Source organism: Atractosteus spatula, assembly GCF_055471065.1.
Source record: "Atractosteus spatula isolate fAtrSpa1 chromosome 10 unlocalized genomic scaffold, fAtrSpa1.hap1 SUPER_10_unloc_1, whole genome shotgun sequence".
In the NCBI taxonomy this organism is placed as follows: Eukaryota; Metazoa; Chordata; class Actinopteri; order Semionotiformes; family Lepisosteidae; genus Atractosteus; species Atractosteus spatula.
The window spans coordinates 4,552,486-4,562,920 of NW_028296612.1; the positions used below are offsets into that span (position 1 = coordinate 4,552,486).

Sequence of the window (10,435 nt, forward strand, 5' to 3'; positions counted from 1 at the left end):
CTCACTCGTACCTTTGAATTGAATTTGGTTCACACATACTGAAGAATGGAAGGAAAGATATACAGTTGATCCTCTCACCCTTGATGGTGATTCTGATACTGCTGATGGTCCGCCTGGTTGTCTTGTCTCTCACAGTGTAGATGCCCTGATGTGCTGGAGTAACTCTGTGAATCGTCAGGGTGCCGTTCCCGACCGAGACGTTCTGTCCGGGGACTGTACCCCTGGGGTACACCTCGGTGTCGTTAAACAGCACCTCCACTGGCTCACGCGTGAACACGGGCAGGGAGACATCGGCCCCAGCTGCCGGACTGTGGTTTTCTCTTCGCACTGAGGGGAGTGAAGACGGAGAACGTCATCAGGCTCATACAAACACGTTTTGCGATTTTGTCCTGGAAATCGAGGTGGCAGCTCCGGTCCAGAAAAAGAGCTTGGATAGCGTTTAACACCCTGATCTCCGGCACCAGGAGAGACAGGAGCTCCCATACAGAGAGACGAGGAGACACACTCTTTTATTAATGATGTGCTGAGTGTCAAATTAAAAAGGAAACGTTGATACCTGTGAGGGTGACTTTAACCTCATTGAGGAACTTCATGAGACCATCCTCTCCTTCGTAAGAGCACTCGTACACAGCTTCGTCAGAGAAGATTGTGTAGTTGATGGTGAGAGAGAAGTTATGTCTGATCTTCTCTCTGGCTATCTCAACTCTGTCTTTGTAGTCAGGGCCAGGGTACAGTGTCTCATTGATGAAATCAAGCACTGATCTGTCAGGAGTCTTCCACTGGATGTGGAGCTGGTCCTCTGGGATTTTAGCCGCAGCTCTTCCATCACAGGGGAGAGTGACAGAGTCTCCATACGGCCCCGACACCTGGACAGGATCTGAAGGGACTGATAACAACACAACTAGACACCCCCTCACAGACACACACTGGAGAGAGAGAGACACAGCAACACAACTAGACACCCCCTCACAGACACACACTGGAGAGAGAGAGAGACACAGCAACACATCTAGACACCCCCTCACAGACACACACTGGAGAGAGAGAGACACAGCAACACATCTAGACACCCCCTCACAGACACACACTGGAGAGAGAGAGACACAGCAACACAACTAGACACCCCCTCACAGACACACACTGGAGAGAGAGAGACACAGCAACACAACTAGACACCCCCTCACAGACACACACTGGAGAGAGAGAGACACAGCAACACATCTAGACACCCCCTCACAGACACACACTGGAGAGAGAGAGACACAGCAACACAACTATACACCCCCTCACAGACACACACTGGAGAGAGAGAGACACAGCAACACAACTAGACACCCCCTCACAGACACACACTGGAGAGAGAGAGACACAGCAACACAACTAGACACCCCCTCACAGACACACACTGGAGAGAGAGACACAGCAACACATCTAGACACCCCCTCACAGACACACACTGGAGAGAGAGACACACAGCAACACAACTTCTGGATTTGTTTTCCCATCCCAGTGTCAGTTACACAACTGAACTCGAAACCGACTCGATGAGATTCATACGAACGTCTGGACCGTGTTCAACTCCGGAACGTGTTGGAGGTGTGAAGTTTGACTTTTTGCCATGACATTTCTGAGGTCCAGTAAAATTCCATTTCATCGGCATTTTATTTTACGCGATACGGGCGCGAGAGTACCGATCACCCGAAAGACAGGGCGCTATATCTCGGGACCGAAAGCAGCACAAACGCAGCACTGACGAATGAGGTGGACTTTGTCGTGTGTGCTGTCTGTGGGGGGGGCCCCCCCAACTTCACCGAGCTCCAAAAGCTGGGGGAAACCTCCAATTCGTAGTGGTGGAATTAGTGGAGAATCACAGGGGTCTGTGCTGGATCACCGCCCGAGTCTGGAAGTAAACTAGTTCACAAACTCCAAAACTATAAGACGCAGCAAAGGAGTTTCATAGCGAAGGATGTCTGCGGTGATATCACCTTTCAGATTTCCGCAGCGAGAGGATATACACGCTGGCGTTCGCATCATCGTGATGGGCTCCGAACTGAAAGAGTTCGGTACTTTGATTGAACCTTCTTCAGCTCTACTTACCCTGTGGGAAAGTCATCAGAATGGGCAGAATGAGAGAGATCCTCATGTCAGCTACCAGAAAAACAAAAACAACAAACTCGGTTTATACGAGAAAATGATTGTGTTAAAAACGCAATAGTTGATCTGTGCACAATGTTGCACAATGTTGCATGCTATACAAATACTGTAAATGACATTGAACTGTAAATGCAGTGATTTTGTCCCGTGCACAGTGACTTTAACAACAGCAGGATATCCTCGCACTCCTCTGTTTTGGGGGAAAAAATATTCTAACGGGGCACATGTTCTGTCTTTTGTAAACATGCAGTACAGCACCGTGTCCGCGAGCTTTCCCGGGTTACACGCGTGTTTCTCGCCGTGTCTGTGACAAGTAGAAATGATAGGACTTTCCAAACACACGGCTGTCTTGACGTGAGGCTGCAGAAACCGGTCCTGTGCGTAGTTTTCGCCGACTCTTTGAACATTGAACGGAATGCATTCATGCAACAGCAAAACCGTGTAACGGATGCGCTCTGGAGTTTTCATGAAACTCACGTACGTATGAGAATAAACCTCAACTTGATCTTGCTTAGAAATGACTTAAAAGCCCCAGGCTTCAACATCCCAGCCGTGCTGCTTGTTCCCCACCCCCACCCCCCTCTGTGTACAGAAGAGCCTCCTATCCTGACTGGAGGAGCTCATCCAGTCGTTTATATATAACGACAAGGCTTGCGGAATTGTACAGATGTTATTTTTCTTATTTGTTTAGCGTTATTCCTCATGAATTAAGCGACATGAAATGTCCGACGAAATGAAACCGAAAGCTCAAAGTATTAAAGAGAATATACGTTTTTCACTTGTTTGTCACTCGTGTGTACAGAAACAATAAAGATCCAAGTCCTTCACTCCCCTGATGTAGAGCTACACGCGCAAATTCCTCGGTCGACTGCGAAAGACGGACTTAAAACACGGTGGACATAAAAAAAAAAAAAGAAGTTTAATTTCACTTACCGGCAAAAAGCGGAGTCGCGGTTTTCAAGCGGGTGAACTTTCTTTAACTTGATTAGTCAGGAAAAAAAAAAAAATCGATCAACAAAAATACGAAAAACGATATTATGGGTTGTCGCTGTTGTTTCAGGTATCGAAGAGAGAGAGAGAGAGAGAGGACAGGGGCACCAGCGACAGGTTTAATGCCAGTCCGGGAAATCAGACGCCAATTTGAATCAACTGGTCAAGTGATGTCACCTGCGTGTCTCTGGGATCCGCCTCGCCAAAGTCCAATCAAAGTCCAATCAAGCCGTGATTCCTTTACTTAACTTAGTCGTCGCGTCCGGAGTTAGAGAAGGAATTTCTACTTGTCAGGAATTTTATTTCTAGTCCATTTATTAATCATTCTGGGTAAATTTCACATCCATAAATCCAAACGGTCTAACAATACTCCCCTTTTTAGTACTTCTGAGGTGGAGCTGAAACACTAGTTAAATTCTATTAAAAAAATGGGAGAAATAATAAACAGATGATAGATGTTAAAACAAATACGATTTGATCACATAACTTACTTATTAGCTCTGGCGGTTAATTGTTTATTTTTCTGTTTGTTTTCTTGTACCCGTTTTGATCCCTCTGGTTGTTTTTGTAAATTCTTTATACATTTGAATAAAAAAAAAAAAATCTTTAAAAAAAAAATCTACTTGTCAGGAAGGGCGCGGTGCCCTTCATTTCCACTTTCACTTATCTCCGAGCAAAACATTTCCCGCAGAATTCCCTGAACAAGGCAGCCAAGAAAAGTTACGCACTCTGTATACAGCTACCGTGTACAGAAGTATCTGTTCCTATAGCGCCCAGGGGTTACTGTGCCACCAGTCCGACCTCTGTCAGGGGTCACGTCACCACAAGCTGGGCAGAGGGCGGGGGGCTCTGCTCAGACATCCCTGTGCCCCCCTCTCTCTCGCACAGTCAATACGCGCTTCAGCAATGATCGCAGCTCGGATGTTCTGCAGATGTTAGGAACCCCAAAATGCGCACCAGACAGATCAGTGGGGGGGGGGGTCTCTCCAGTGGACCCCACACCAGGCTCCCTGGGTCGCTCAGGGACAAGACGGATGACAGCGTGCTCACATTACGCGCTTTGAGAAGCCACCTTTAAAGGCGCTATATGAACTGAAGTTTATCATGATGATGATGACCTCCTCCGAGCTGGATCCAGTCCGATCCCGAACCCAGCGGGACCAGTTCTGGTCGGTACTGGGACGGCAGAACTCCAGGCAGAGCCGGCTTGTTGGAGGGGGTCTGTTTCTCCAGTGGGGAAGAACTTCTAAACCTGCTCCCCAGTGCAGCGACTGGGGACCCTGTGCAGTAGGACAGGAATACTGGACCAGACACCAGCTGGAGCCCAGCAGGGGGAGCCTGGCCAGCACCTGGAGGAGAGCTGAGGCTGCTGCTGGAGGAGGTGTGAGTGGGGCCAGCAGGGGGCGCTCTCACCCAGCTCACAGCCCCACTGGAGCCCAGCAGGGTGAGCCTGGCCAGTACCTGGAGGGGAGACTCCTGGGAGGAGAGCTGAGGCTGCTGCTGGAGGAGGTGTGAGTGGGGCCAGCAGGGGGCGCTCTCACCCAGCTCACAGCCCCCTGGAGCCCAGCAGTGTGAGCCTGGTCAGTACCTGGAGGGGAGACTCCTGGGAGGAGAGCTGAGGCTGCTGCTGGAGGAGGTGTGAGTGGGGCCAGCAGGGGGCGCTCTCACCCAGCTCACAGCCCCCTGGAGCCCAGCAGTGTGAGCCTGGTCAGTACCTGGAGGGGAGACTCCTGGGAGGAGAGCTGAGGCTGCTGCTGGAGGAGGTGTGAGTGGGGCCAGCAGGGGGCGCTCTCACCCAGCTCACAGCCCCCTGGAGCCCAGCAGTGTGAGCCTGGTCAGTACCTGGAGGGGAGACTCCTGGGAGAGGTGTGAGTGGGGCCAGCAGGGGGCGCTCTCACCCTGCGGTCTGTGTTGGTCCTAATGCCCCAGTAAATAACAAGCAACATTGTGGAAATCAATGTTCTATCGGGCAGATGAGCTGCACGACGACGATGACACCCCTGTCGTTTTAAAACCGCCTTTACAGTACACGAGCCCGGGACATTTGAAATGTAAATGACATTTGTAATTTAAGTAATCAGGTTTTAACCATATAAGGCCTTATTTGGGTGCCGAGAACAATTTGTTGTCTTTCACTGCCAGCTGCACTGGGGCTAACTTACCTCGATCTTCTAGACCTCAGCACAGTCTCACGATGAAGAAAGCGATGATGTCACGAAGCAGTTCCTTCCGGGCCCCATGCGGACGACGCGATCCAGAATAGTGAAGATACACGAGGGGGAAAGTCATGCGGGAGGGGGTCTGGAGACGGGGGGGGGGGGGGGCGTGTCCATGCAGTGCTGGTGTCCAGGGGAACAAGGCGAAATCCCGAAGAGAAATCCGAGACAAAGGGTCGAGTCCGAGCCCAGGGGACCCATCCAGGGAGTTAAAACACGAACCGGGTCGGGACCGGCGAAGGGAGGGGGGTCGGGAACAGGAGAGTGAAACCATAGCGGAGCCAGACGCAGCAGGAACCCCGGGATTCTCAGGATGCGGAAATCAGTGAGGAGCCAGGAGTGAGGTCCGCGTCTGGCTTTTAAGGGGGGAGCGGGAATTGGGGAACAGGTGCAGACGATGGGAGGGAACGAGGAAGGGCTGGAGCGCCCTCAAGAGGAGGGGTTAGAGACCGTGACAGATGAAGACTCACGGTGAGAAACGGACACGTGGATGGTGTGTCCTGTCCACACACCCTGGACACACACACACACACACACACACACACACACACACACACTCTGGAGGGTCCAGGTCCAGGTCCAGAGCTATAGAAGTGTAAACAATTAAACTTAACACAGGATTCTTTCCACTTATGTCAGTATTGCACTTTTAATATTTATATAGGGGCTTCTTTTACACTCTGCGTAAAAAGCACTGCAGTTTCCCCTGGTTAAGACCTACACTGCAAACCCCACCTCATATACAGTACAGCCCTGTTACCTTCACTGTGGAACTGTTCGTCTCTGTACTTCTTTTCAGGTTAACGACACATTTAATGGAAGAAAAAGCTCATCAGCGGGCAATGAGGTAAGATGCGGCTAAAATGTATTGTACTGCACATCCGAGGAACACCAAAACCTCGTGTTAAACCTTAAATAATACCCACCCTGACAAACCCAGCTGACGTTGTCAAAACAGGGCTTCGAAGTTGATAGCACACTCCCACTGAAAGCAAAAGTAAACTGCAGTATCCCGGTGTAACCGCTAGGTGGCAGTGAAGACCAGCTACAGTGCTGGCAGGTGAGAGGCGAATTCATGCGTACAGCAGGGTTACAATGGCGTGCCAGCAGCCACATCACCCTGCAACTCACAACCGGCAGCCCCACTGGAGCCCAGCAGGTGTGAGCCTGGCCAGTACCTGGAGGGGAGACTCCGGGGAGGAGAGCTGAGGCTGCTGCTGGGAGAGGGGTTAGTGGGGCCAGCAGGGGGCGCTCTCACCCAGCTCACAGCCCCACTGGAGCCCAGCAGGTGTGAGCCTGGCCAGTACCTGGAGGGGAGACTCCTGGGAGGAGAGCTGAGGCTGCTGCTGGAGGAGGTGTCAGTGGGGCCAGCAGGGGGCGCTCTCACCCAGCTCACAGCCCCACTGGAGCCCAGCAGGGGGAGCCTGGCCAGTACCTGGAGGGGAGACTCCTGGGAGGAGAGCTGAGGCTGCTGCTGGAGGAGGTGTGAGTGGGGCCAGCAGGGGGCGCTCTCACCCTGCGGTCTGTGTGGGTCCTGATGCCCCAGTATAGTGTCAGGGGACACTGGACTGTAAACAGGCGCCGTCCTTCGGATGAGACGTCAAACCGAGGTCCTGACTCTCTGTGCTCATTAACAATCCCGGGGTGTCTCTCGAAAAGAGTAGGGATGTTACCCCAGTGTCCTGGCCAAATTTCCCATTGGCCCTCCTCAATCATGGCCTCCTAATAATCCCCCTCTGTGAACTGGCTCCATCCCTCTGTTCTCACGGCCTGAGCTGTGTAACTTGGAGACACACAGGCAGAACGAGCGTAAAGTATAAGACCGGATTCAGAGAGGAATAACTGGATTTCTCTGCCTCAGTGGGCACCCACAGCCCGTGTGAAAGGCATTCTCTTAATGTTTGCGGATACAAAAATAACATTCATGTGGCACAGTAAGCTATGAATATCGGTCAGTACCGTGTCCCTGCAGGTCCAGAGCCCAGCTCCTCTGTGGTCAGTCAGTATCGGTCAGTACACTGTCCTGCAGGTCCAGAGCCCAGCTCCTCTGTGGTCAGTCAGTATCGGTCAGTACCGTGTCCCTGCAGGTCCAGAGCCCAGCTCCTCTGTGGTCAGTCAGTATCGGTCAGTACCGTGTCCCTGCAGGTCCAGAGCTGAGCTCCTCTGTGGCCAGTCAGTATCGGTCAGTACACTGTCCTGCAGGTCCAGAGCCCAGCTCCTCTGTGGTCAGTCAGTATCGGTCAGTACCGTGTCCCTGCAGGTCCAGAGCCCAGCTCCTCTGTGGTCAGTCAGTATCGGTCAGTACCGTGTCCCTGCAGGTCCAGAGCCGAGCTCCTCTGTGGTCAGTCAGTATCGGTCAGTACCATGTCCCTGCAGGTCCAGAGCCGAGCTCCTCTGTGGCCAGTCAGTATCGGTCAGTACACTGTCCTGCAGGTCCAGAGCCCAGCTCCTCTGTGGTCAGTCAGTATCGGTCAGTACCGTGTCCCTGCAGGTCCAGAGCCGAGCTCCTCTGTGGTCAGTCAGTATCGGTCAGTACCGTGTCCCTGCAGGTCCAGAGCCGAGCTCCTCTGTGGTCAGTCAGTATCGGTCAGTACCGTGTCCCTGCAGGTCCAGAGCCCAGCTCCTCTGTGGTCAGTCAGTATCGGTCAGTAGTGTGTCCTGCAGGTCCAGAGCCGAGCTCCTGTGTGGTCAGTCAGTATCGGTCAGTACACTGTCCTGCAGGTCCAGAGCCGAGCTCCTCTGTGGTCAGTCAGTGTCGGTCAGTACTGTGTCCTGCAGGTCCAGAGCCGAGCTCCTCTGTGGTCAGTGAGTATCGGTCAGAACTGTGTCCCTGCAGGTCCAGAGCCCAGCTCCTCTGTGGTCAGTCAGTATCGGTCAGTACCGTGTCCTGCAGGTCCAGAGCCCAGCTCCTCTGTGGTCAGTCAGTGTCGGTCAGTACCGTGTCCCTGCAGGTCCAGAGCCGAGCTCCTCTGTGGTCAGTCAGTATCGGTCAGTACTGTGTCCCTGCAGGTCCAAAGCTGAGCTCCTCTGTGGTCAGTCAGTGTCGGTCAGTACCGTGTCCCTGCAGGTCCAGAGCCCAGCTCCTCTGTGGTCAGTCAGTATCAGTCAGTTCACGGTCCTGCAGGTCCAGAGCCGAGCTCCTCTGTGGTCAGTGAGTATTGGTCAGTACTGTGTCCCTGCAGGTCCAGAGCCCAGCTCCTCTGTGGTCAGTCAGTATCGGTCAGTACTGTGTCCCCCAGGTCCAGAGCCCAGCTCCTCTGTGGTCAGTCAGTATCAGTCAGTACTGTGTCCTGCAGGTCCAGAGCCGAGCTCCTCTGTGGTCAGTCAGTATCGGTCAGTACCGTGTCCCTGCAGGTCCAGAGCCCAGCTCCTCTGTGGTCAGTCAGTATCGGTCAGTACCGTGTCCCTGCAGGTCCAGAGCCCAGCTCCTCTGTGGTCAGTCAGTATCGGTCAGTACCGTGTCCCTGCAGGTCCAGAGCCGAGCTCCTCTGTGGTCAGTCAGTGTCGGTCAGTACCGTGTCCCTGCAGGTCCAGAGCCGAGCTCCTCTGTGGTCAGTCAGTGTCGGTCAGTACCGTGTCCCTGCAGGTCCAGAGCCCAGCTCCTCTGTGGTCAGTCAGTATCGGTCAGTACCGTGTCCCTGCAGGTCCAGAGCCGAGCTCCTCTGTGGTCAGTCAGTATCGGTCAGTACCGTGTCCCTGCAGGTCCAGAGCTGAGCTCCTCTGTGGCCAGTCAGTATCGGTCAGTACACTGTCCTGCAGGTCCAGAGCCCAGCTCCTCTGTGGTCAGTCAGTATCAGTCAGTACACTGTCCTGCAGGTCCAGAGCTGAGCTCCTCTGTGGTCAGTCAGTATCGGTCAGTACACTGTCCTGCAGGTCCAGAGCTGAGCTCCTCTGTGGTCAGTCAGTATCGGTCAGTACACTGTCCTGCAGGTCCAGATCTGAGCTCTTCTGTGGTCAGTGTCGGTCAGTACTGTGTCCCACAGGTCCAGAGCCGAGCTCCTCTGTGGTCAGTCAGTATCAGTCAGTACTGTGTCCTGCAGGTCCAGAGCCGAGCTCCTCTGTGGTCAGTGAGTATCGGTCAGTACTGTGTCCTGCAGGTCCAGAGCCGAGCTCCTCTGTGGTCAGTCAGTGTCGGTCAGTACACTGTCCTGCAGGTCCAGAGCCCAGCTCCTCTGTGGTCAGTGAGTATCGGTCAGTACTGTGTCCTGCAGGTGCAGAGCTGAGTTCCTCTGTGGTCAGTCAGTATCGGTCAGTACACTGTCCTGCAGGTCCAGAGCTGAGCTCCTCTGTGGTCAGTCAGTGTCGGTCAGTACTGTGTCCTGCAGGTCCAGAGCTGAGCTCCTCTGTGGTCAGTCAGTATCGGTCAGTACTGTGTCCTGCAGGTCTAGAGCCCAGCTCCTCTGTGGTCAGTCAGTGTCGGTCAGTACACTGTCCTGCAGGTCCAGAGCTGAGCTCCTCTGTGGTCAGTCAGTGTCGGTCAGTACTGTGTCCTGCAGGTCCAGAGCTGAGCTCCTCTGTGGTCAGTCAGTATCGGTCAGTACTGTGTCCTGCAGGGCCAGTCAGTATCGGTCAGTAGGGTTTGCTGTGGGCTTGAAGAGACACAATTCACTGCTTCATAAAAACATTTCTGTAACACCAGTGAAGTGTGTCACGTTCAACACACAAGACAAACTGGGAGCAGGGACAGTGAAATACTAACCAGACACAAAGACACAAAGGGGATAAACTGCGTTCTTTTTTACTGTGAATATTAATAAAGTGTTTTTACAGGCTGGTGGAAATAGTTGTGGTTGAGAAAATGAGAACTGTGGGTTTGTACATCTTTAGAAAGTTGTGATCTCATGTAGTTTGCACACGGAGAAGAATCGGTCACTCACACACCCCCACACCCTCTGCTCTCCCCTCAGATCACACAGGTCCTGCAGTCTCGCTGTCAGTGGAAACACTGGGGGGGGGAGATGAGGTCTCTGTCACCTCTGATGTCCTCACACCTCTCCCCAGCTCTGTGCTCTGCGCAGGTTTAAAACACAGAACTGGGCTCTGTGGTTTTCAGAGTCTACTGACACCAGCTACAG

General features: G+C 53.0%; 1 protein-coding gene across 2 annotated transcripts in view; it reads right to left on the reverse strand.

Moving 5' to 3' along the window:
- Positions 1 to 3,701, reverse strand: part of LOC148813546 (uncharacterized) — a 25,959-nt gene extending 22,258 nt beyond the window's left edge. The window contains exons 1-5 of one of the 2 annotated variants that reach the window (XM_088908136.1): positions 3,636 to 3,701; positions 3,088 to 3,134; positions 2,098 to 2,148; positions 557 to 886; positions 79 to 327 (exon numbers count right to left, since the gene is read on the reverse strand). In XM_088908136.1, the coding sequence (XP_088764262.1) occupies positions 79 to 327; positions 557 to 886; positions 2,098 to 2,143 (625 nt within the window). In that variant the 5' untranslated portion in view covers positions 2,144 to 2,148; positions 3,088 to 3,134; positions 3,636 to 3,701. Of the gene's footprint in view, positions 1 to 78; positions 328 to 556; positions 887 to 2,097; positions 2,149 to 3,087; positions 3,275 to 3,635 lie in introns of those variants that run through there. The other variant, XM_088908135.1, reaches the window with a different exon arrangement.
- Positions 3,702 to 10,435: the final 6,734 nt, after the last annotated feature.